Raw genomic sequence first — 27,424 nt, 5'->3', positions numbered from 1 at the left:
AAATCTTGGAGAACTTCTTCTGACAAACAGAAGCTGAAAAGCTTCACATGCCTTACACCTCAGTCTGCTTTCCACTTGTCAAGATGAGCATCCCCCCAAACCAAGACAGTCCTGAATCCCCCCCATGCATTTTGGTGACACTTTACACTGAAATATGTTTGGAAAAAAACTGTTCTTTCCTTGTGTGAAGAGAGATAAAACATAACCTTTTACCACTCATCAGGTTCACCTCTGTCATATTTCAAAATGCCAATCTGCCCAACTACTGACAAATCCACAGGCACACTTTAAAAGAGTATCAGATTGTGGTATTTTATTACAGAAAACAAATCCAATTTAAAGACAATTAAATTTAAGCTTAGAGGAGTGGAAAATCTCAAAATATTTTGAAGTGCCATTTACTTTTAAAATATCTGTAAGAGTTTTAATAAATTCACTGCCCAAAAAGGCTCACAGGCTCTGTTATGATTAAGGGGCTTATTTTATGAGTATTACTTTCAGGTTGTTAAGGCACAACTGGCATTTGCTTTAAGACAAACCTTGACACAGGCATTATTACCTCAGAGCCAGAAACAAATGAAAGTGGAAGGCACAGAACTTTAAAAAATACCACTAACCAAACCAATTTTAAAGGCTTAAAACAATTCTTAGGTAGTTTGCCTTGAAATACTAACACACTGCAGTCCATTTCTCAGAGCAGGCATGAAGCTGAGTAATTATGGGCAACACTAACTGACAGCAAGTTACACTTCTACATTAGAGGGGCACAGAGAAAAACTGGTAATCGCTGTTTCACTGGCAAAAATGGTTATTTTCAGTTTACTCAGTTTACTCTTTTAACTAGAGGCTTTGTGTTTTGGGGCTTGTTTGTGTGGGGATTTTTGGGAGGGATCGTTTGGAGTTTAAGATAAGGAAAAATAAATACAGGTAGATGATACTATTTCAGAGGTTTGACCAAAGCCAACCACCAAGTTCAAATATTCACATCAGCATAGGAACCTCATCTTCCAATGTCATTTATGGTAAGAAGCCAAGGACCATAAGCACAAGGACTGACAATCTACCTGTTTTCTATGCCAAGTGTTGTAGAGATCCAACACAGCATAACCACACAGAAAATGCATGATAATGCCCAAGTAGACCAGATCCATAAGGCAGAACTAGTAGTGATCCTAGAGGTAAAACAGGTTTCCAAATGGCCCCAAGAGATGCATCCTAGTCCCAAAACATATCAAATTTAGCCTCTATTCCAAGTGGTGAGAATGCTAGCAAGCAACTCCAGTAAACCAGCAAGATTCAGCTTCCCTGCTCCCCAATTTCTTACTAAAAGAAAAGGTAGTCCTAAAAGCATGCATGTGTTCAACCACTGTTTGACAAAGGCTATGCTTAAACTCATTTGCAGGTTTCAGTTTGTTCACTCTAGTATCATCTTTTGACTAGAACTTGAAAAGTGCAAAAATATTGTATCTTCATAAAAAAAATAATTCATTTCATGGGCGCAACAACTCCGATACCTCAGGAGTTAAATCCACTGCCAGCAATGGATAGAAAAGGAGGCACCAGCATAAAAGAATCAAAGTGCATTTCCAGCATGCCAATGCTGCACGAATTGGCAAGCCAGAGCCTTTTTTTCACCACTGGAACAGATTATGCTGAATTCATTCCATGAGAAGTCTATGTTCTACATTAGCACACAAAGTCTGTCATGAAGTCCTGGGGATACTGCAACGAGTCGTCGAATCGGAAGCGTTTGGAGAGCGTGCTGCTGTCCTCTGGGATGTTCTCCTTGTCCTCTTTGTCACTGCAGCTCCCACTGCTGCTGGATTTTACACTCCACTCTTCTGAGCACTTGGCTGTGTGTCCTGGCAGCTGAGAGGAGGAGCAGATCTCTTCAGGGGTGCACAGGAGCATGAGCTCCCCTTGCTGCAACCACGAATGGGACAGACAGTCTGCTGCAGTGGGCCGGTCCCTTCAGAGGGGGAAAGGAAAAGGTGCTTGAGTTAATTCCACCAATACTAAAAAACTAAAATAGCTCTGATGCTAAAAATCCTGAGCAAAATTGACACTGAAGAGTCAATATTGGTGTGTTTTCCCCCCTACCTCAGCTGCTACAAAACATAGTTAAGTATTGGATACATGCATCTAAATTTAGTTGATGGTTTACCTTAAAGCTGGTAAGCTTTCATCAGAACAAGGAACCCAGTCCCTGGGAATGTTTTCAACATGGTCCCTTCGAATGTTTTCAACATGCTACACATAAATGGGCACTTGCTTTTACTTTTAAAGTAATGTGTTTTATACAGACCATAAACAGTGAGGCTCATGATGATTCAGTCATTATGCTTTCAAGGAAAGCCAAGTTAACAGGATGTCACAAACTCTGACATGTTCCAGTGTTTTACTCTTGCAATTCATCTGGCATAAACTCTTTCAAAATGTAGATCCTACCAAACAAACCAGACTTAGAAAATTGCTCCTCTGGATAACCTAGTCTAGTGCTACTTCAAGTTTTAATGTGTTCTGCATTGTTAACTTTCACAGAACTTGCCAGAAAACTGGCTCCAAGACAGCAGAGCCCACTACTTGTCCCTAACACCATCAGAACACAGGGATATTTTTCAGTCAGAAGAGTGTAACTTTACAGAGTTGACTCTCTGAGAGAGACTTTTCCTCTTAAAATTCAAGGAGGTATAGTCATCAAGAGTTGGAATGAGAGCTTATTGAGTATATAATGAAGATTCTTGAGATGCCTGGGAGAAAATGAGAAGTAATTGTGGCAGAATGTTAAATATCCCAGAGGTCCACACTAAGAGTTATCAAAGCAGGTTCTTCATCACTGATTCCTTTTTTCTAGGTGCTCCACAAACATGAAAGACAAGATTCCCTCGTGATACTGGGGTTTTGTGAATCATTTCAGATCCTGACAAACCATGTATGTGAGGTGTTAGGACAGGGAGGACTCTTCAGACATGACTTTATATGGAGTCCTTATTGCCTCAGAGCAGCCACTTCCCAGGAATCACCTCCCATGCTCTCCTCCTGTCCAAGAGCCTCTCGCAGCCAGGCAGGCTCACTCCTGCCTGCTGGAGGCTCTCTGAAGATGACAACGATTACTGGCTCACCACAGGTGACCACATCTAGCACTGCAATCAATAAAACCTGACCAGCTCACTTCTCAAAGTTCAGCTTCTTTGCAAGGGCTTGATTAGAATCTGAACTCCCAAAGAATGAGAGTTAAGGGAGCGTGCCTTACAAACAAACCTTTGCTTTGGATTGAGATAATTTTTGGAACACCGAACAAGGAGAGACACTGCCAAGTATAAAAATATAGTAAGAGAGCTATTTAAGTAAAAAAGATAAAAGTGAGTCAGGAAACAAGAAAGCAATGCAATGAGGTTGCATTGCCTTTCCAAACTACAATAATTATAGAAAAGAATGTGACCTTTCTAGAGCATACTTTAATAAAATCTGATAAAAATCTGTCATCTGAATGAAAGTATAAAGAAACTTAAACCAAAAACCCTCAAAGAACAAGCCTCACTAATAACATTATTTGTAAAAATAATAAAAATAATATCTGACAATTTTAGCCAGACATTGAATCCAAAATTCTTCTCACACATTATGGAAAAGCATCAACCTGCACTTTAAATATCCAGTCGAAAATACCAATGTATTGTGAAATATCCAACTGATCTTCTCAGTGACATAGGCACATAAATTAACGTTCACTTTTTCTAGGTGCTCCACAAATTTAGGATTCTTGCCTGGAAGAGTTTGCAACTTACTCTGGATTTTTTATGAGAAGTTTTTGAATGAAGTCTTTTGCAGGCTGTGAAACAGATGAAAATGTTTCTTCTGAATAATCCACATTAACTTGAGATATATTAAGGTAAGTTTCTTGAACATCAGCTCCCACAAATGGAGATTCTTGTGTCAGCAGCATGTATGAGATGACACCGACGTTCCTGAGATAAGAACACAATGTATCAACCTACTAGAGACCAGAATGTATAAACCTCCTGGAGAATCTAAACAATATACCCTGCATATTTACTGTGCTGCAAATCCTGGCATATCCCACTCTCAGAATTACAGCCAACATGTTACACCTCAATTTTATGTAATTCAAACATGACTGCACATACACACACAAGGAAAGATATGTGTCCATATATCTCAGTGAAGGGATTTTTGAAAACTCTTTAATTTCAATAGCCCCTTTTGTTCCTACTGAGATTGTTAGGAAAAGGAAATAACACTTTTACACAGCCCACTCTTGGGACATGTGGCAATTCTGGATAACAGAGCTGCAAAAAAAGACAGACTTGCTAATCTGCATGCAAATAAAATCCATCGTTCATTGCAATTCTGGGTAACAGAGCAAAGACTTAATCAACCTCTCTGTACATTTGACATCTGAGTTGTGTTACAATCTCTTCTAGCTGAGATGTTTCTCCCAAGAACATGAACATGTATACCACAGATCATGCAATCTATTATAAATCTTAAGGTGGTTTCTTGACGCATAATAAAAACATTTTTGTGATCTGAGAGATCAGAATTTAGTACCCATTAAAACATGCAGCTCCTGGGTTTGTCACTGTGATCACAGCATCACAAGGGGTTTTCTTCTGTCTTCCCACAAAAGCAGGCAAATAATATGTGATTAAAAAACACTGATGAACAGACTTAGTTACTACTGCAAGTTGAGGATTTCAGAGGAGCAACTAGCAACTCTTAACAGTGAATATTACTTAAGATGCTGAAGATTTTATGTTTTAAAGGAAACAGTTCAAAGCTAGTCTTTAACATAGCACATAAAATTAAAATGCCACAAAAAGTTGTGGGTCAGTTCAAGGTACTTGTCATTTTTATGATTCACTCTGCAGGTATTTCCCTAAAAATAAGAAGTAGGAAGTTTACATCCTTCTTATACTTTGTACAAAAAATTATTTAACAATGTCAAAGTGGGGAGGGAAGTGTCCTAGAGTAGCTAATACCTGAAGCATGTCACCCAGGAGTAATACCTAAAGTATGTTATCCAGTCACTGTTATTATTCCCTCAGAACCAACACCTATCCTCCACAGACTCAGAAGCCACCTGCATTTCCCAATACGTGTGCAACAGATCCATAAACTCCTGTAAGTCCTGAGGGCTTCATCCCTCCCCTCCCTCTTCCAGCCAGCCCACCAACAGAAGGGGATTCTTGGAAGCCAGATGAAACTGGATCAGGCCCTTAGAGTGTTACGGGGTCCCACCAAACCCCAATAAAATGAAGATCAAACCTACCACATGTCTGTAGCTGTGGTAATAGGATCATAGTTTAAGATTTCTGGAGCTAAAGAGATGGGGAAAAAAAAATGCATTAATAAATATCTTATTCAAATGGCCTTGAATCACACATTACATTTCTGGCATTCTTTTGCCAACCATTATTATGAGACTCAACATGTAGTTTCAATAATTAGATTTATTATTTCCAAGCCACAAAGTGGCAAAAAAGTTATTTCCATTGGCCTAGACATGGATGTTTACTTGGTTGACACCAAAGTGGCACTACCTGGCCTGAAGTTTATCCAAGGTTCAAGATGTGTTCTAATCAGATGCATGCACATACCTTTTTCTCCTAAGAGGTTTTGGTTATACAGCTTTTTAAGGGGAATGTATAGAGCCTTCATCACGTTAAAGCTGCAACACAAGATGACCAAGCCAATTTTGGGATCAGTGGCTGTTAGCATGGGCTAGGTAGCAAGTTATTCACTGCAGAATGAAGTCCTCTTAACACTGAGTGTTGGCAAACCATGAAGGAAACTTGTCCCTCAGAGAGGGACAAGTGTTAACAGCAATCTTTCCCTTTCCACCAAATATTTTAATTATATCATCATATTGAATAACATTAAAGACGCTGCATTAATTCAAAGAACATTTCTTTGTGCATGCTAATGTTGTATTTCAGTTCTAATTAGAACAATTTAACAGCCCATAACAGCAAATTCTACAGTATAAAATTGAGAGCTGCACTGATTGGTATAATTCAGGATTTTTTTAGTGCAAATATTTGTTGACTACTCTTAAAAAGAGCAGCTCAAACATGTTGCCTTGTCCTATGGCGCTCTTTATCAGCTTGTAAGTTGCTCAGTGTGCTCCATGAATGTTCCTGTTTCCTGGAAAGCCCACATGAGAGGCTGGGAAGCAGCCCTTCCATACCGAGATACTCTGTGGTTCCCATGATCTGCCGCAGTTCATTGGAATTCTCAAGCTTCCGAGACATCCCAAAATCTACAATTTTTACATCACCAAGGGGATTGATGCTGCTCAGCAAAATATTTTGAGGCTAGAATAGAAAAAATTGCATTCCTAATTAATAAAATACAATCTGGGAAAAAAAAGCCCAATGTACTAAATGACACTTCAGCTTCTATTGTGAAATACTTATTGCTAAATGTTATTTTAAAATATTTAATCTCTATCCTTTTAATATCATTTTAATATAATTTAGTCTCCTTCTCCTCATCTTTTAGATGTATTTAACAAATTACTTTGATGAACAGAATAAATTGAAGATGAAGTGCTAAAACAAAGCCTGCTGCAGCCTCACCTTTAAATCAAGATGAACAATATTGTTTTCATGCAAGCAGCAAAGTCCTTCAAGTATTTGCCTTATAAGCCTTACAATATCCCTTTCACCAATTCTGTCATCCAGATCTGGGACACACAAGTCAAATATTTCTCCTCCAGCAGCACTGAAACACATTGAAGAATACCTATGTATTAAGTTTAAATTTTGAAACTTTAGCAAGGAAAAATGTTTTTAATGGCTCATATTTATCTAACATATATCTGTAATATCACAGAGGCTGGGAATATTTTTCTTTTTACACATTTACACTGAAACCCTTAATATAAACACTTAGAAAAGGGGAAAAATGTGATGACGCTTTTTCTTTCCTTATAGCCCGAAACAGCAGTTGAGACAGCAAAAAACCACTTTGACTGGTAACCTCATAATGCTCTGGTCCCTTTAAGCAAACAGGAAGAAGCTTCCAGAAGCTGAGTTCTATCATCAGCCCCTAATCAAAGAAGCCTTTCTTTTCAAGTCAAATCTAAAATGCCTTCCATGAGACCAGTTCCTAAATAATTCAGAGCAGTGTAAAGCAGCATGGAAATATCTGTGCTCCTGTGGTTTATGAGTTATTCCTACACTTGGCTGCAGTTTCAGCTGTCTCCTTTCAGGCTGGGCTTGAGATCATTACTCAGCCTGCTCCGAGTGTGAGTCTCTCTCTCAAGGATGAAGGGCTTCCTCAGAACTCCAGATCACTGAGCCTAAACTTCATTGCTAAGTTTACCAAACTCTTATTTTAGAGAGAGTCAGATAATGGACAAAATGAGGGAACACAGCCACAAACCTGCTGAGGTTATGTGAGGTGCCAGTGATGCCTCCCCCCAGGTGACCTTATGGCAACATGGACATGAGGGGGAGGGCAGAGGATGCCATGGATTTCAACTCCCACAAGGTTTGCAGCCCTGGCTCCCACAGTATTGCTGTACTCAAGTTACATTATGGTCTGGATGGGTGGGCACCCACATGGGTAAAGAGCTGAAAGCTCTGCAGGAAAGGATTTGCAAAAAAAAAAAACAACCCTTAGAACAAATGATATCTTAGGGGTCATTGAGTTCCAAGGGAAAAAAAAGCTTTTACAGATAGAATCTAGAAAAATTCCTTCACATTTTCCAAAGAATATATCATGGTGTACAGAGACCACCATCAACAGCACTTCAAATACTTTGGACATGAAACTTAAAGCTTAGAAAGAATTCATTTCACAGGCTGTATTTTGTTCCTTACGTTCCACACCAAAATTTACACATACAACAAATATGATAGATAATGCAAATTCCATTCCCAAATTAAACTTATTTTCAGAGCTAATAAGAAGCTTTGGGAACATCTGTAAAAAATATGGGCATTTTTTAGGAAACTGTTCCAGAAGTCAATTTTAAAACAGCAAAACCACTAAACTTAGGACCTCAAAACAAAGTAACTGTAAGTCTCCAGTCACCAAAAAAATGTTAAGTGCTAACTTGAAGTTCACAGGCATGGATGTGCTCAACCTCTTTGAAATCTGTGTACTTGGAATTAGTGACTTTCTTTTTTTTTTTTTTTTTTGTGATTTAAGTTGCATCAAAGCACTCAGGACCTTCTACAGTATTCCAAGAATATTATTTCCAGTCAGCCTGCCTGAAATATCCTTAAAGGAAAAAATATAAAGTATATGCAATGAAAGATTAGCATCATGTATACAGGGTACTGTTGCAATTCTTCTGGGCATTCAGGCATCTCATGCAAAAAATTAATATATTGAAGATGTTTTCCTACAAACATGGAACATGTGATGAAGGCATACTTACTATTCCAACACTAGGATGATTTCATTTGCTGTTTCATAGACTTCATGCAGATTAACTATGCGAGGATTGGACTTCATTAATTCAAGGACAGCAATTTCATGCACAATCTCTGCTTTGCAGTCTTGACCTCTTCTCCTTTTCTTTAAAAATTTAGCTGCATACTCTTGGCCTGTGGATTTAGCTACACATTTTCTAACCACAGCACATCTTCCTCTATGAAATAAAAGGGAAAACACTGAGATGCAAGAAATCAAAAGTGCATAAGTTAACATTAGAAACAAGAAGACACAGCAAATAATTGCAAACAAACAAAAAAATGTATTTGGAAATGCCATGCTTGGCCTGCTCTTACACTGTTTTCTGAACATTCACTTGCAGGCACTGTAGAAGGATACTAAGCTAGATGAAACTCTGGTGAGACCCAGGAAAATTCCCTTTATACAGCCTAGCTAAACATTAAATCAGAGTATCAGGTTACAGGGACATTCTCATGGTCAGGTCACAGAATAATTTGGTTGGAAAGGATTCTGGAAGTCCCTAAAAACCTCATGCTTGAAGCAAGGCTGGCCATGAGGTCTTACCAGACTGCCCAGAGCTCTGTTCAGGTTGGCAAGATATTAAAAAACCTTCAACCTCATTAAAACACCTACAGGACAATTAAAAAAGCAAACCTCTATGAAATGCAGAGAATGAACAGGAGAAATAAAGCACATTTAAATGCATGGGTGGGGCAGGAGGTTTTCAGTGAAAAAAAAATTTGGTCATAAAGAGAATTTCCTTCCACAAACCATGTAGTACTGCAACAAAAATCCCAGGTATCTGCAAAATGTTTCAAAACATCTTAATAGAAAAGCACCCACCACTTAGCATTCTCTTCCTCAATTACAGTTAGACAAAGTGTGTCACTTTATTTCCTTGCCAACTGTTTAGGTATGAAACAAAAGCATATTTTGGCAAAGAAATGTTTTTAGAAGAAAACCACATACTGTAGTTAAAACCCCAAGCTGATCTTTGAAAAAGTTAGGAGGAAAAAATTGTAGTTTTATAAGCCAAGTTATAAATGCCTGGAAAAAAAAGTATAGTTACTAATATTGTACTCCCAGGAATGCCTGGTTGCATACATGCAAAGTGCTTTCAAATTGTAAAGAGAAACCTTATTTACAAAAAATGAATTTATTTAAAGAAACCTTGTTTTACAAAAAAACAACGTGAACAGCTGCAATAAACTGAGTAAAGTTCTAAAAACAGCATCAAGCTTTGTACAAAGTGCACAACCTACATTTATCTCTTCAAAATAAGCCTGTCTACCTGTATTTTTTGTTACCACAGCATACTAAGGACAAACATAATGAAACAGCTCAGAATGAGCTATCTAAACTGTTCTTTAAACTAAATGAGCTGCTTTAGTAGAAAATACCACATTACCTTAGAGGCTTTGCCTTTTTTCTGGTGCAAAAATCCCAGTGCTTAAAAAGAACATTTCTTTAAAAAAAAGTATTTTTTTTTGGTATTTAATCAAACAGGGATGAATGAGCACTGCATGCAAAAAATCAATTTTAATTTCCAAATAACTGCAGAAATGTGCCTAAATTATTAAATATTTAAAAGATGACTTTGAATCATACTGCTGTAACTTGAAAAAAAATTCAACAAAACAGGCTGTCATCTTTTATTTCAACACCAATTTGTTGTAGATTTTCTTGATATAGAAAGAAAAAGCACACTCTTCACCTTAGCAACTATTTGTAAGCCTGAAATGGCCACGTTCTTTCCCAATTGTTAACCCAGCTTATTATTGCAGAGCATTTGAAGTTACTGAGCTCAATTTCATAATATGCACAAGTTGGAAACACTCCCCCTTCCAGCTCACATTCTCTTTTTAGCAGCACATCAGCCCTGCCAGCCACCAAAGTGTCTCTAAAATTAACAAAGGGGAACCAGTTCAGTTTCATGAGAACAGCACTGTCTTCCCCAGCAGTTCTGGCACATCTTCCTTCTGGTTCCTGTGGGTTTAACAACCCTGAAGGATCACTGATACCTCCAGATTTGAGATGTAAGAATTTCCACTTGTTCATCAGTAGAGTGCCAATTAAGGCAAAAATAAGACAAAAAACAAGACAAAAAAGTCTTTCAGATCTGTGGAAATTGCTGCAGAAACACAGAAAAGTCAGCTCGGAAGTGCTGCACTGACGCAAGCCAAGCAGTTCCCACTCCTGGCCTGTGCAACCATCTCCCCTCACAGCCCAGCTCTACAAGAAAAACTGATTTCAGGATGTTTTCATATCTCGGCTCAGAAACCACAGAAATTTAACTACTTCAAAAGAAGCCAAGCCACGCACACAGCAGGGACAGAACTACTTAACCCACTAAACAGAACCTAACCTGCCAGCTTCGTGAGTCAGTCTTAAATACCAAAGGACCCAACAGATAAGGGTGTGGGAGGAAGAAATGGGGCTTGGGAAGCTTAAGCAGAGAACAAGAGACTTATTTACCACATAATCTCAACAGGAAAAAGAAAACTGCAAGTGAAAATCAAAGCATAATAATCATTTAGAGAGGCTACAAAGAAAAGATGGATTTTACATCACTTAAAAAGCATTTACACACTTAAAAACATTAAAAAATACACACATAGTTAGGCCAGGAGAAATCACAAATATGTTTGTTAAACAGAGTCCTGCTTCAGTTTTCTTGGCATTTTGGCACTTACTTTGTTATGCCTGGTTTTGCACGCAGAGAAAAAAATTAAAAACCCTGATCTGGAATTCACACAAAATCTACACTTTTGTTTGCTTTAGATATCATCTCACAAGTATGTAGAGTCTGAAAATCCAGCGTTGGAACAATACCTGAGTTTAGAGGGTGCTGCATATAAACTGCTTCTGTAGAGCTTAGAATTCAAAAGCAGAGCTGACAAAAGTTAAGAAAAGAAGAAAGTTATGGGCTGCAATGTGCATTTCTATAAAAGTGTACCAGATAAAAAGCACATGCTAGAAAAATAGAAAAAAACCCCAAGAGAACAATGAAGGCTGAGGAGCTCACACACCACATGCAGAAGAGCATCTCTGCTGACAAAAGGAGCTGCAGGTGCAAAGGATCCTACAAGGCACAGCTGTGAGACTGGCCTGGCACACTTCTGTTCAGGGAGCTTGGAAACATGATCCCAGCATCATGCTTGCATGGCTTTACACCCCATTCACTGAGTATTCTCAAGGTATGAATTCACCCAGTGATTCCAAAACACACATTCATTCTATGTCTGAAACAGGGTCATAAACACCCAGGGTTTGGGGGCTTTGTTGTTTCATTTCCTATTTTACTGTTACAAACAAGAGCAAGGGGAGCAGGCTGCAAAAGTGCTGAGAAACAGCAGCTTGTTTGAAGCTCAGTCTAACTGCTTGAGTCTGGGAAGAGAGAGAAAAGGTCTTTGTTTTCTGGGTTTCAGAAAACTCACCCCAACACCTGGAACAGCCAACTCAAAATCCTCATTCTTTTTCTTATAATATCACCCAATGTCATCTCTTGTTTAGGCTGTGCCCCAGGACTCTATGTGGCAGGGAAAGGAAGATAATCCCAAATCTACATGCCCATGAAAACCCTCCAGATCTGTCTGACATGGAATAGGCTAGCAGCTTATGCCTCACTGTCCCTTTTCCTGGTCCCTAAAGAACCCACTGTGATGCAAAAAAAGGGACAGGGAAGGAGGAGGGCATACTTCATTCTCCATTTACTACCGCAGAGGTTTGCTTCATTGTATGAAATGTATCAAGTTATATTGTAAAGTTCATTGAGAATTTTCTTGCAGCAGAAATTCCTCTTGCTCAAATAAAATAAATAGGAATAATCTTACCTTCCTAGCTCTTTTGATTCAAGCATATAAAAATTGTAGAAGTTATCTGTCTTGATTGATGTGTGCAGAGATGTGGCCAACAAGCCAGAAAGGCTTTTATTCTCCAGCTTTCTCCTCGACATGGTCAGGAGCAGCAGGTCTCTCTCTTATACCAGCCACCTGCTGAAGCAAAACAATTAAGAATTTTGGAAATTCCGTAGTTACAACACAGGAAAATATACAAATATTGTGAGTTTAGGACTATAAAGCTTAAACAGCCAGAACTTTGTTCAGTAGCAGCCTGAAAACAAGACATTTAATCACTGTAAAAATAAAACCTGAAAGGAATACTAATCAAGACATGCTAATTGAATAATGTAAACACTCCAGATAAATTGGGGTTTTTTTCTCCCTAGAGCATATCCATAAGATACTAGGGATAAGCTTTAGTTCTAATAAAAATGCTAATAGCTACTTAAGTATTAATGAGATGTACCTTTTCTTAATCTTTCTGAAACTCTTCTCTGGATTCTGGCTAAGTCCCACACTTGCTTTAAGTTTACACTTTTAACAGATATTTGTTCCTGGGGGAATTTACCAAAACTCCTTCCTGTTTGTTAACTGCAACACAGCAGGAATAGGTAACAACAGGACAAAGTGGGGTTCTTTTCCCAGTGGGAATATTCTCATTTGTTACAAGGCTCACTCATAGCTCCTCCAAGTTTCCTCTTTAGGCTGAGTTAATTGACAGAGAGAAGCATGAATGGACAAGGTCCTCTTTGCAAGTTCAGATCATTTAGAATCAAATGATGTAGTAATCCTGATTAAATTACCTTAATAAACCAGTAGAACAGCACATTATGAAGATACACCCACCCACAGCATTTCTACTACAGTGAAAAAAAAAAAAACAAAACCAAACCCAATAAAAATACTGGGGTATGGTGTTCACGTTTACAGGCCTGAAGCATCTCTCCAGGGGAAATGCAAAAGCAAGGCAGAAAAAGGTTACTGAAGGATACCAGAAGCAGTAATTGATGGCTTCTTTAACTTAAAGAGCAGGTTTACCTCTGTTAGTGAAAAAAAAAAAAAAAGGCAAATTACAACTGAGAGACAGCTAGCAAGCTCACAAAAATACACTTGCAGTTTAAAAGAGAGAAATGCACTGTCAGATACTTCTGGGGGAGCACTCGAACTAGTTATGATCCAAATGTAACCCAGTACCCATCCAGCATTGTTCACATTCCCGTGTGGGATGGAACATGGACATTCGTATTAGAACTATTTTGGATTCAACTCATTGTACATAATTTAGCAGGAAAAAAACACAAACTACAGAGTTTAAAAATATCTCCAAAATATCATCTGATATGCAGGAAATAGCTTCTTTAAGAAATTATGAAAAGGTCACAATACAATCTAATAGAAGTCGTTGACTCACTCTGTAACAAGCAAACATTCCCTCTCCCCCCATTATATGACAGTTTACCATTTAAGAGGATGATTTTGACGTCTGAAATTTTACATGACCCTCCTTAGGGCTGTGCTCACTCGGTAACTTTAACTCCTAAACTCTATCTTCTTCCTGCTGCACTTCAGCAGAAAACCATTTGTGTTCGATAAGTGGCCTCACTGACTGAGAGATTACCATTATCAAATTTATTACCACTATCGAGCTTATTACGTCAGCTTTCATTGTAAATGATCATTCGGACAGAGCAATTATTGAGGAGAACTCCTGCCTCACATTGCCTCGACGTTGTTTCTCTGCTAAGACACCACATCTCCTTTATTTAGCTGAGTATCATCAAGAACAGAGAACAACACATGCCCATAGCAGGCAGAAACCCACAAAGAAACACGTAAATCTACACAGGAGAATGAGATTCAACTAGCTATGGGGGGAAAAAGGCTTCCCACTAAACTAGGGAAGTTTACCGGGAAAAAAGTCAGCTCCCTTAACCTTTTTAAAGACATTGAGTCCCTGGTCCGGGCCGGGAAGATGTCTGGCAGCGAAGGACCACGGAGGGCGGCAGCGGCCGGGCGGGACCCGGCCTGGCCCCCGCGGGATAGCCCCGACTCCCCTCACAGGCACCCCCGCGCTGCCGCCGGCGCGACCCGGCACCGGCCCGGGAGGCAGCGCGGCGCTTCCACCGCGCCCCAGCCAGCAGAGCAGCACAGCACAGCAGCCCCCCGGCCGGGCACTCTCACCCCTGGCCGGGCACATTCCCCGCTCTCCCCGGCCGGACACACTCACCGCTGGCCACCGCCCGCCGTCCCTCACGGTTCCGCTCCCGCTCTCTCGCCGCCTCTCAGCGTTTGAAAGGCGCGAGCCGAAGCGAGCGGCTGTCCCAGCAGGGCCCGTGCCAGGCCCCGCCCACCCGGCAGCACAGCCAATCCGCGCCCAGCCGCGGCGCCCAGAGGGCCGGCGATTGGCGGGCAGCGCCGCCTGCCGGCAGCCCGGCCCCCAGCAGCAGGTGCCGCCGCACGGCGGGTCCGGCCCGGCCGTGAGGGAGCCGGGGGATGCCGGGGCTCGGGGCGGCCGCTCGTGTCCGCACCTCGCGGGGTGCGCGGAGCCGCAGCTTTGGGCCACAAGGCACCGATGGCGCGTCCCGGTCCTGCTGCTGTGGCAGCGAAACCCCGCAGCGAAAGTTCCTCGGTGTGTCCGCTGCATCCCCGAGCGCTGGAGCAGCGGGGGCACGGCCGAGGCGGCGGGGCAGGTGCGCGGGCAGGTCCCGGTGCAGGACGGCGTCCCGTTCATCCCCCGCGGTGGGGAGCCGGGGACGTGAGCCCCTCCCTCAGCGCTTCCGCTCCGTCCGGGTGCGGGACGTGGCGGGGACAGAGCCGGGGCCGCGGGGACAGAGCCGGGGCCGCGGGGACAGAGGCGCAGTGCGGGCCCCGCCGCCGCTGTGCAGTGACGCAGCCGCGAAGGCTCCGAGACCGCAGCACCGGCCCAGTCCAGTTAGAAACAGAGCCCTAAACCAGTTCTCAGCGAGAGCTGCCGGGAACAGAGCGCTTTCAGTCCTCTATAAGTACACGGCTCGCACGGAGCACGTCTGACAATCTCTTACTCATGCACGCAAGTGGAAACAGGGTCTTCAGAGCCTCGTGAGAAGCTCACAGGAAAAAAAAAAAAGTTAAACGACTCCAACCTGTGGTTTCAAAGACTCAAAATTGCCTAAAGCATGGTTCAGAAACAAGCTGAAATCAAAAAGAGTTCTAAAATAGTTGCAATTTGTTTGTCAAATTGATTTCCTCTGAAGCAATCCAACGAGCAAGAAATTTGCAAACATCCGTTTTATAATACATTTGTCATGAAGGCAGTAATAGTAATGTAGCATAAGAGTTTAAGGGTTGTGTATTTAATTTCAGCAGTGCACCATTAGAGTTACTGGGTTAATTCTGTTTGTGCCATGGCACTGCCAGTGAAATGGGTAATTGCTGTGTTTATTACAGTGCCTAAGTCTTGCAGTCACAGCAAAGCTTGCATTAAGATGAAAGTAACATAAATGAAGATAAGAAAGCAGAAAGTATTCTTGAAGAGTCTAGAATATGTCACACCATGTAGCTGGCACGCTGAGGTACCTACTGAAAATATGTAACTCCTGCTTGCTCCAACCTCCATCTGGCTTTTTAGGACTTTGAGCAGTGGATATTTTTGACAAAAGCAGTCCAAAATCTTTACTGACTCCCACAGAGTTCCACCATCTCTGCAGGGTTCCAGATCATCATACCCTTTCTTGATTATAACACAATTTCAAATACATCTGTCAAATGAAAATACAACATGTGGACAGGGTTGGTTTTGTTGAGAAGTGCTCTTCGTGCAGTATGAAAAGCAGGCAGCATTCCAAACATACCAAATGAGCCACAGAGTAAATTTAAATGATGCCCACAATTAAGATGTTTTAGGTTATTATAGCACGTGGTGCCAAGAAGTAAATGACAATGTTTATGTTTGTCTCCTTAGCTGCCTTTTTGTCTTTACTGATGCTCTTCAGGATTTGCTCTACTCTCCCTTTAAGTTTTGAAAACCAAGTAAATACCAAAAATGCTTCATGACATGCATGTTGTTGTACTCTTGGTTATCTGTTTCTATAATGCCATGGAAACATGAATGGCACTTAGAGAAGGGTATAATTGACAGGACTCCACCCTGAGGACTTTGGAATTTTACTTAGAGACATCACAACTGAGAAGGACAAAGGTGGAGGAGGGGGAATGGGTAGGCTGAAGGTCACAACAGTACAGGATCACGAACTATTATTATTCCTAATGCATACAACCTGGTCTGTGGGATAATTAAAAAATAGCAATTGAAGGTGTTAGCTTCATAACTCCATTCTTAGTTACTTCTTCTCTGGCTTACCCTGATTATGGATCCATTACAAAGCCGGCTCTCTTCAGCCTGTAGAGGCTTTCACCCAAAGAACGATTTCCACTTGATCAGCAGCCACTTAGCACAGCTGCGATGCACAGCCCCTGGTGATCAGAGGCACTGGTGTCCCGGGCAGCCAGCCTTGTGGAAAAAGCTCTGCTCCCTCAAGGAATGCTGGTTTCAGCACAGGTCTGTCTGTTTCACCACGGGCTGATGGTGTTTGAAGAGATGGCACCTACCCTTCTCAGCAGGGAAATATGTCACTGAGTGGGGACAAGCACACGACATTAGGACCTGCACAGCTGGAAGCTCAGAGTGTCTGAGCCTTCTCCAGCTTGTTTTTATTTAAAATAGGTAATTAAAAAAAAAAAATCTGATTCCCCCCGTGCTAAAATCTCTGCACCACATTCTCACAGAAGGTAATCCTCAGTGCAGTGGGAAATCCTGGATTCCCCCCAGGCACTGCTTCCACAGCTGCCTCAGTGTCACCCAGCACCAGCTCCAGGCCAACTGCAGTGTTTACACCGAGGGAAAGTGAGTGACTGTGCATGCACTTCGTGGCACCAGTTATCAGTGACCCGGCTGGAAATATCTCATGAGTCTGACATCAAGAATGACAACAGAGAACAGATTCTGAAAGGACTCCAGTCCCAAAGCAGCAGCTCTCCTTCAATGACTTGGGTTAGCTTGTACCACATCTCGAGTAGCAGCAAGAGAATGCAAAATCACCTTATAGAAAAAGTTACTTTAAAAATGGAAATGTCATTTCACGATCAGATTCTTCAAACAGTTTGTGTAACAGGCAGGAGAAGTGACAAGCTGCCATTTAACCATTCTCCTCGGGCTGTGTCCTGATGGGGAGAACCCTTGCCTAAGAGCTGATTAAAGACCAGTTTCTCTCACTCTGACCACTACCATCTCTTAGAAAAGTAGAAGGAAATGTTTGGTGGGGGCCAGTGACTTTAATAAAAGACAACAGAATGCATTTTCCCCCGAAGATATTTCCCTGTGAAAAAGAGAGCTTTCCTGTGTTATAGCCACTGCTGAGAAATATTTTGCTGCCAGCTCTGATGCTCCATTCCAAAGCAGAGGCTCTTCCACAAAGCCTGGGCCTCTCCAATGTGTTTGCTGTGATATCTGGTGCTTTGCTTGTCATAAGGTTTTTTGTTTTTTTTTTTTCATATGCAGCTCTATTCAAATTATGTTGCATATGGCTGTAGAATTCTTAATTTCCCCACTTCCAAAATCATGATTTATAATATGCCAAACTCCACAGGCCACCAGAAACCACTTAGCAAAGGAGATGTCAGAAAGAGTATCTTGTGGTTTCTCTAAAGGCTTTTAAAAGCTGCAAAAACCAGAATTATCTAAAGGTACTCACTTGAAAAAAGGATGTTACAGTATATTCAGAGGCACAATAAAAGAGATGTTTTACAAAGCAGATTTTTTAAGAAGATTTATTTTAATTAAGTGATTTCATGATGAAACATGGTCTTCAACAAAATAGAGATCAGTATGAAAATAAAATTATACACAGAAAATTCTTTTCCCCAAATGTTTTTGAGTAACAGGGAATACAACACAACAGTCCTGTATTCAAATTATGTAAATCTGTGAGCAGTCAAACATTACAGTACATTCCTTGAAGCCAGGCACAATGACACACATTGTGTGCCCCTGTAACACACCCAACACATTTTCTTTCACTTCTCTCTGCCTCGAAGAAAAAAAATCCTGAAATGTAATGCAATGTAAATAGGGAAAAGGAGGGAAACCATCCTAATGCTTGAAGCAGGTATTCCCCATTTAGTGTTTTGTGAAAGTCATGTACCAAATTCAGATGAAACTTATACTGGCTTGTAGAAAGATAGAAAAACTTGGAATTGTATTTGATTTACAGTCTTGTGAACACTTAACTGAAAAGTATGGAAAGGATTAAAAAATACACCGTGTTCTACTTAAAGCTTAGAAATAAATATGCACTCCAGATTCTCAGTGCCTGAAATTCTTTAAAAACAAAGAACTTGGTATAAAATTATATCAAGTAATTGTCAAAAATGAGGAAGATGCACCTATAATCCTGTTAGATTCTGGATGCCTGCATCCCCACTACAAAAACTTGTAAAACTCTACACACTTTCAAACATGCTGAATAACCCAAACTGTAACCTAGCAAGGGCAGGAACATCAACTGACTTGGGGGTAGCAGTATTCCACACCACATCCCTCATTACCTTCCTCTCCTCTAAAGATCTCCCTTTCCATACTGTACCAACCCTTACAAGTAGAAATGTTCAGTCAATTATTCAAAAAGCAGCCTTGCTGATCAGGATTCATGGATGCCCTCGAGGCTACGTCATTCCCAGGAGAAAAAGCATCCTCCACATGTGATTTATGTAGTTAATATTATCATAATTCTCCTCCTCCCTGCAATGCTGATAATAAACAGCAGTCTCCTGAGTGTGGCAGACTCATTGCAGAAAAATGTCCTGCTGAATGGAACTATTGAACCAGTATGGTTCAACATGGGAGTTGTCTTCTCATTTAGGACTTCAAGTTTATATAAAACTCCTACTGTCTCAGTAACCATGTTGCAGAAGAAAACTCACAAGCAATTCTTCTTTTGACTCTCATATTGAATCATTCAATAGTCTTGTCTTTCAGGTAAAAAAAACCAGGTCAACTTTTAGGTACAGAAACCCATCGTGAAACCCTCCCACCCTCTTCCACAGTAATTTTTTGATAATGGCATTAGAGTGTGAATGGAATTGAGACTTGCAGCTGCTTGGGTAACACGACCTAGGTCACTGAGAAAATTCTAATTACCCTAAGTAAGCTTTGGAAATGCCACATCAATCCTTGTCTTTGTGGAAATGCATGGTTCTTGCACAACTATAATGCAAATATCAAGTATCTTTAAAAAAACCCAAAATCAGCATTTTGACACATCTAAACATTAGGGATTTGTCCCATCCCATTGAAAAGGAAAGTCACTATTGCTTGTGATGATTTAACCTTTTATCAGAAATGGTATCCCTTGCCAAATGCAGGTAATAATAAACAGTCATTACTCTTACAAACAAAAGACCACTTCCAGACACCACCCTTATTTTGTTTAGAAGCCTTCATTTTCCTGAAAATAGCCCAAATAAAAAACCAAAAAAGCCAAACCACGTAGAAGTAAATTTTCTGTTTGTGTACTTAGATTTTCAAAAGCTAATAATCAGTTAAAGCATGTCCTGCAGTTGCACTAACACCAGGTATTTCAGGATGGACAGTCATTTTTTCCCTAGGTGCATTATCACAGCCTAATTTTCAAGCAGGAAGTGTCCTGTTTTATATCCCAGGGCTCATCCCAGCTCACTGCCCTGCTCCCTACCCTCCAAGTGCAGTCCTTTTTCTGTGCCTTGTGCTCACTCCAGCCCTCCTCCATGGCTGTATTTTGTGTGCTGCATGGAACAGCCCTGTCTTATCATTACAGCACCTACAATTCCATTCCTGCTTAGAATTATTTATGAGGCTTCTGGGATTTATTTTCTTATTCATACAGTAATCTACTTTAAAATTAGTGAGCTCCAACGACTGACTGCAGTCAGCATGGCAACCAAATATGATGTCTCAGCAAAATCCTCTTTTATTGACCTTATCCTGCTGGATGGGCATTTCTAACTATGAGAAATGCAATCCTCGTTTAAAATGAAAGATGTTGGATAGTCAGTGGAGTGTGTCACGAGCTGCTTGTATTGCAAGTAGCAGGCATCACAGATCCAACCAGCTTTTGGGACAAATCCAGCTCAAGGGCTGCATGAGGAAGCCTCCAGCTGTGGAAGGCACAGACCTCACTACAGGAACAGATCTCCTGCTGCTGTGATTTCTGGATCAGCATCACCTGCCTCACTGCAAAGGCTCTGCACCCACCTGGCCAACAGCCTGGGGCAGCCCATGGGACCCACAAATTCTGGCAATATAAAACATTGCAAGCAAAATCCCCTGCCTCATTAATTTTGCAAAACCAAAACCGAAAGACATTTTACCCTTGGATATCTAATCAACTATTTTCAAAAGCACTTTTATGACTATTTTTATTGAACAGCTCAGTCTTGATGTCAGAGTAACAGTCATCCTGTCGACTCTGGACTGAGGGAGCTGCTTTTGAAAGCAAACCCAAACCCAGAGTCTTACTGTGATACTACAGCTCCAGTCAGTGTAGGTGGTCAGCAATTGTCTCTGGGTGATTGTAGGATTATGTGCAATCAAAAGGGACAGGATGGATGGCTTTGGAAGGCAGCCCAAAATAAGGGAGACCAGAGTCCTGTGGAGTTCTGTAGGTCTGTACATTTAAAAGCTAATTGATGTCAGCACAAAAGGATGTTAAATTAGTTGAACAACATACCTCCTGAGTGCTTAACAAAAGCCTCAAAGTAGGCAAGGCTTTTTCTAACACAGGCTGAATGAGAAGCTTCTCAAAGTTCTGAAAACAAGAAACAACTGAAACCCAAAAGTAAAAGTTTCATTATTCAGAAGTTTTTAAAGGGGTGAAAGGATTGAGAGCAGCAGAGCTCGGCTCCCTTTCACACCCATCAGAGCTTGGAGAAATTTGTCAGAATACATCTCTAGTTAAAATTTTAGTATCATTAATCTGCAATGTAATCTGAAAGAAATCAAGTTCAAATTTTGAAATACTGACTTAGAAAGGGGCTAATCCATGAGTGTGGCAACTATTTCACACAGTCCTCAGGAGGTATTTTTAAATGCATTTAGAATACATACAGACACTTCAATGGATTGTAACCATTCCAGGAGTCCTTGACTGTCATCCTTTTACCAAAAATCAGGAGGAACCTTTCTAAACAGTGGCCAGAAGGTCAGTCATACAAAACAGAATTATCAAATAATCATGATTTTACCTTAAAATACCTACAGCATAATATGGCTCTGAGCAAAACCTATGAAGTAAAGTCCTAAAGGAAAATACTTAGTAAAAATACTACAAATGTTTAAGTAAAAAACATTTCATAGCAATAAACATCCCAAATAGTAGTAGCCTAATGCCAAAATTAGTCAGTCTAAATCTGAATAGAAGCACTATGAAGTTCATGGTCTATTTGGAAGACATGCAAAATATAAACCATCTTTCATTGTGAAAATTCTGTTTGGAGGGTTAGCATTGCAATTCTGCATATTGCTAACTGCAGTGGGTTATGCTGCCTTTACAGTAAAATTATTCTTTTCCTCTGCTATTTACCTAACATATATTTAGTTTTCCAGCAAATAAGTAATTTCAAATTCAACCTCCAACAATTTTTTGCTGTAAAACATTTAGCAAAAGGTTAAACTAGTCCAACAGCAGCCACTGTCATTGCACTAATAAAGTCGTAGAGAATTTTTTACTTAAACTGATGAACCAGTCAACCCATAGCATTTCTGCAGTTCTGTTTTATAGCACATAATTGAGCCAAAACACAAACAGTTTAAGAAGCCAGCTTTGAGCAATTCTTCTGAAATTTTGCTTGGAGTTCAATTGCTTGCCCAGAGAGAAAAGGATGAGAAGGGGAAGCAACAGCAGATGAAATCTACATCTGCAGTCTTATGACTGGAGATCAACCTTCTGCTCAATTCCCATTAGTGCTAAGAGGAATATATTAACCCTCCACATAAAAAAAGTGGCAGGAAAACAATACTATTAGTATAATTTAATGCAGGTAGTTTCATTCACTGAAAAGAAGTAACTTGCTTTATGCTATGGGAAGTGAACTTGCACTGGCCATTCAAACACAGCTGCTGAATTTTCCCTGATGTGAACAGGGATTCCCTCAGTCCAGAGACAGCCTGCTTCAAGCAGCTCCATAAAACTCTGCAGCTACCACTGCAGAAACTCAGTAAACATCTGCAATTAATACTGCTGAGATTACATTTAACAACCAGATGATACCATTGCAAATGCTTCAGAAGGAATTTTTTTTTTTAACTTTTTCTTTAAGGATTAAAAATACATAAGAAACCACAAACCTCTTCTCTTTCCTATAATTTTAAACTGAGCAAACTCCCAGTCCGGTGCTGTGCCAGTCCAGCTCCTAGCAGAAGCTCTGTGTGATGTCCTGCCAGGGCACTGCTGCCTAGATTTTCGATTCCCCGAAGATTAGAGCTCCTCCCCGCCCGCCGTGCCCCGGGGCTGGCTGCTGCCATGTGGAGCTCATGTGGTGCCTGTGAGCAGCCTTGCCTGGCTCACGGGCACCACTACACTCTAAGCCATGGTAGCATTTTTTATGGTAAGGTCAGTACGGGAGAATGAAAATGATGTTTAAAAGAAAAAGGAGGCAAATATTTGATGAATACCAAGGAAAAACAGCAGGCAGGGAGTGGGTGGGAAAGAAGGTCTGGATTGAAAGGCTTTCCTGTCCCACCTTGCCAGGCACTGCTGGCAGTTAGACAGAGGTGGCAGATGGCTGTGCCCTGCTGCTGTGGGCAAAGGCACCACTCCCCTCACTGCTGCTGGCTCACAGCCTCTCAATGGTGACTGCTACAGCAGGTGCCACACTGCACAACTTCATTGATTCCAAGTTGTTGGGGTGTATTGAGGAGTGTTCTGGCTGTAACCTCACTGCCAGCAGTGCCAGGTGAGCAAAGCACACCACTGCTGGGCTGGGATGCTGGGACCTGGGCAGAGGGGTCCTGCCCTGGCATGTGGGGCACAGAGGCCACTCTGCTGCCAGCCTGCCCAGGCTGAGTGACCTGGGAGCTGCTTTCTGACTGCTGATGTGTGGCTCCACTTCCCAGCAGGGCAGGAAACATGGGCACCTGACTCATTCCTGCAGGGATGTCCCCTGCCAGCCTCTGTGATGAAGATGCTGCAGGTTAAGTTAATATGAGTTGTCACTGGCTGAAGGGATTCTTCTGTCAACTTTTTTCCTTCCTAAATGCAAAGCTCCTTAGCACCATCTGGAAAAGCTCTGAGGAGATACAGAGCTGTGGAAAGGCTCCCCAGCCTTGCTCTGTGTGGACCCTCATCCCTGCTACACGGTGTCACAAGCAATGGCACTGTGGTTGCCTGCTGCAGCCAAGCTGCAGGACATGAAAGCTGGCTTTCCCTTGGGACACATTTAATGGGAATGGCTTCTCCAAAGGGAGAACATTCCAAGCAGTTGCCAGGAGATGTGGGTATCTGACTAAGCTCAGGCTTCCTCTCCTCTGCTCCCTCCTTGCTAATCCCTTAGAGCAGCAGCATCCCTTACAGGTCACAAAAAGCCAAGTGCTCCAGGCAGCACGGGGAGCTATACCCAGCTGACACCTCAGCCTTCCCACAGCACTTTTCTGGAGTCCCCCAGGGGATGTTGGCAGCACAGGAGGAAGCAGCAACTTCTCCTTAGTCTCTCTTGGCTTTAGTGCTACAAAAATTCTGGATTTTTTTTAATATTTATCTATTTTCTAACTGACAGCTGCCCCACACTCATGACCCTGTCACATCTTCACAGAATACTGGATTATCATGGCTGATTTCAATTATTTTTACATGCATAAATACAGAACAAATGGGTGCAGTAGATATATTTAAATAAAAATTGACAAGATGCATTTATTGTTTTAGTTTTGTACAAAAGCATAACTTAAAAGGCAAACTAGTATAAACTTACTTTGTGCCAAATATTTAAACTTTTCATTCCAAAGAGTATCTGGTTCAAAACTTGTAGATACAGTTTCCACCTGGGAAATCTCTTTTTTAAAGACCACAGATAACACAGTATTGTAAAATGAAAATTCTGTAGTCCTTCAACCAATCAGAAGTTGCATTCTGCTCCGAGTGCCAGAATTTTAGCTACTCAGTGACTGGATCCCATGAAACATGAGCCATGCTGGAGTGACCTGCTGAAAAGTCAGTTTGCCTACTGCTCATTCATGTTCTGAAGAGAGATGTGCATTAGGACCCGTGACATGCAATCTTAGCAGACTGATAAACATACACGTAGAAAGAGGGCGATGTGTTTGGATTTTTCTTTGCTACTTCATACCAGCCAGAAGTAGCCTAAGAAAACCTAAGTTACTTAAGAGAGTCCCAGATGTCATGCAGAAGCTCAATTATTCTTGAAAGAAAAGAATGCTCTCGCCCTGATTTTGCTTTTCCTTTGCACATGTGGCATTTCCTCAGTGAGTCTGGAGGGTTTTCTCAGTCACCACCACAGCTGCAGCTGCCTTCTGCCTCGGAGGGGGACTGGCAGTCTCTGCTGACGACATCTTCCATCTCTGCTGGAACAAACCTCCCACCAGAACAAGCAGGACACCTCCCTCAGATGCCCCTTCAAGAGCCTCCAAAGCCAGAAGGTTACTCCAAAAGCTACTTTTCCCACAGAACAGGGCTTGCTGTGCTGCAGCACTACCAAAAGGGCTAGCACAGAGCTGGATTTGCGTTCTTGCCATCCAGTAACAGAGCACAACTCCTGCCATTCCAAAATGCGGTGGACGCGGCGCGTGACGGCAGCTGCGCGAGCAATGGGGCACAGCTGCACAAGTGTTCCACAAGACCATCTGGAGGAAAAGTACCAAAAATAGAAGCCAGCAAGCCTCGTGTATTTCAGCAAAACTAAGCATAAAGAAATCGATGTCCATGCAGTGTTTGATATGCCATAGAAACTGCTTCAAATAACATTGGATAAGAAAACTATTTACCAGTGAAAATGCAAGCTTGGATACTACGAACAGGTTACATCTTGTAGGTGTTCACTGATACAGGACAGTGGCATTATGACCAGTGGCTCACCTTAAAGAAGTTATTCGTGGTTTTCCAAATGAGCTAGTGTTTTACAGTGCTGTACAAATAAAAAGTTGTGGGGAGCATATGAAATATCTGTATTAAATTCCACTGCATTAAGTTATCCAATGCATGAAAAATGACCCAGATGCATTTAAAATAAATGCATATTACAATATCACATGTAGTATTATAAAATTATTACTTATGTGCACAGTCCTGATATCTATAGACATGGCACTGTGAAGAAAGCCTGGTTCCTAAGCATTTTTATAGATATTTGATAGTGATACAATTTGCTATCAGTCAGATCATAATGTCCCTTCAACTTTGGTACATTCAGTGCAAAATATTTTCGGGAGTTTTTTTACTCTTATAAAAATAAAAGGCATTTTTTTCCCTGGAGAGTGCTTAAAGAATAAACACTAGCAGAATGTCTGTTCAAGCATGGAAAGTGACAAAACAGAAATAACACTTTTGTTTGCTTGTTTCCTGTTTACACTCTAAGAAACATAATATAACGAACCTATAAAAATAAACAGAAGTCACTGTGTTAGGGTTTTTTTCCTGATATGCTGTGATAAATTGCTAGTTTCTTCTTAAAATAGTTTCCATGCAGTATAAAGCACAAAATCAGTCTTATTAAGTTATTAAGTTCATTGTAACAGCTCATATTTTGTCATACACACCACTGGCAAACCCATTTCCACAAACCTCCTCAATGCACAAGCCGTTGTTACATCCTTTGTTGGTGATTTTCCTTCCAACCCACTTCTGCCTCAGGAACTTGAGCTCTATGGTGTTCCCCATGCAGGCACTCGTAGTCTTAGGTAAAGCAAGTGTTGGATATGCTGTTATAACATATGGCATAAAGTAATGTACCTTCATGAATTAAAAAAAAAAAAAAGGAATTTATAAAAGTTCAGCTGTATGCTTTTTTTATAATTTACTGGGTAGGTAAGGGACTGAATGATTTCACATTTTGACTTGAATATTCTATTCAACAACTTTGATGAAATCCAGTCCTCGGGTACATGTGAGTTTTGCAGTAGCCAGATGGATCACAACATGGCATCACGTTTCTGGTTTGCTCAGAACATAAACTTAAGAAGTGTAGCCATCCCAAAAACCCATGGATTGCAAGACTTGGCTTTCCCTGCACACCAGGCACACTCTAGTTTCACTGTTGATAATTCTGCCACTACCACAATGCTTTTTAATTGCTTCACAAGCTCCTTCGTGGAACCTCATTATTTGAATTGCACCATGAAACAATTTTCCTCTAGGAAATCCAATACAAAAGTTCATTCATTCCTTGAGAAGACAGATCCACAAAAGTCCAATGAGCTGGGCACTGTGGTTTGTGTATCACTCAAGTCCAAAAGTACTTGTCTCTTCTACTGCTGTCAACAGTTTTTCATATAACATAGAGAATGATGGGTAAGGGGGAAGGTCCAGACGATTGAAACAAGTGTGAGCCCTGAGGGGAAAAAGAGAGAGGAGGTGAAGAAGTGCATTATTTGAAAAGTTCAAAAGAGAACACACAGATTGGTATGTGCTTGAATAGAGATGGGCAGATAGTATTCTTTTGGAAGACTTTGTTCTGTCAAATGATGTTTTCCAATTGAACAGGTAGTAAGGTTTAATCTACTTTCTTCTCATTAAAATAAGCCAGTAAAAAGCATTTATGAAGCTCTTTAGAAACATACTGACAGTCCAAAAGGCATGGGATAAATTTTATCCATCAAATGTGCATGAGAAAAAAAAAAAAAATTATTTGGCATGGTACAAGTCAAACAGTCTGGTCTGAAATCTTGGTTTTAAATGTGTCTTCTGAGATGCAGCCTTTCTTTTCTGTATAGATGATACTTGAATACTGTATTTGTAATGATATTTCCACACATCTCCAGATCTACAGGAAACAATCCTACAGTGGTAAAAGACAGATAAATTAGATGCTCCTCCTTCTACAGTTCTTGGCATATGGATGGTGTTGTTGAGGCACACTGCTTGTGCTGATATTCCCAAGGGACATATCTGCCCTAGAGGCCAGCAGCTTTT

General features: G+C 41.0%; 3 protein-coding genes across 5 annotated transcripts in view; 1 reads left to right on the top strand and 2 right to left on the bottom strand.

The window, feature by feature from the left end:
- SLC39A10 (solute carrier family 39 member 10) overlaps positions 1-27,424 on the top strand; it is a 336,276-nt gene that overhangs the window by 137,872 nt on the left and 170,980 nt on the right. The gene's annotated exons all lie outside the window — the stretch shown is intronic.
- Positions 299-14,621, bottom strand: STK17B (serine/threonine kinase 17b). 2 transcript variants are annotated; one of them, XM_018911683.3, is made up of 8 exons: positions 14,500-14,621; positions 12,264-12,422; positions 8,414-8,626; positions 6,603-6,747; positions 6,212-6,338; positions 5,294-5,342; positions 3,789-3,968; positions 299-1,969 (listed from the first exon to the last, which is right to left on the bottom strand). In XM_018911683.3, the coding sequence occupies exons 2-8, from the start codon at positions 12,383-12,385 to the stop codon at positions 1,687-1,689; spliced, it is 1,119 nt and encodes a 372-aa protein (XP_018767228.2). In that variant the 5' UTR covers positions 12,386-12,422; positions 14,500-14,621; the 3' UTR covers positions 299-1,686. The 2 variants fall into 2 exon arrangements, with proteins under 2 accessions (XP_018767228.2, XP_009086365.2); XM_009088117.4 differs by having other exon boundaries at positions 12,264-12,425; positions 14,500-14,607.
- Positions 20,122-27,424, bottom strand: part of HECW2 (HECT, C2 and WW domain containing E3 ubiquitin protein ligase 2) — a 102,692-nt gene continuing 95,389 nt past the window's right edge. For both annotated transcript variants that reach the window (XM_030241912.2, XM_018911682.3), the window contains exon 28: positions 20,122-26,843. In XM_030241912.2, the coding sequence (XP_030097772.1) occupies positions 26,732-26,843 (112 nt within the window). In that variant the 3' untranslated portion in view covers positions 20,122-26,731. The remainder of the gene's footprint in view (positions 26,844-27,424) is intronic.

Source organism: Serinus canaria, chromosome 7 (genome assembly GCF_022539315.1).
Source record: "Serinus canaria isolate serCan28SL12 chromosome 7, serCan2020, whole genome shotgun sequence".
Classification (NCBI taxonomy): domain Eukaryota; kingdom Metazoa; phylum Chordata; class Aves; order Passeriformes; family Fringillidae; genus Serinus; species Serinus canaria.
This window is presented reverse-complemented; position numbering and strand designations above follow the sequence as displayed.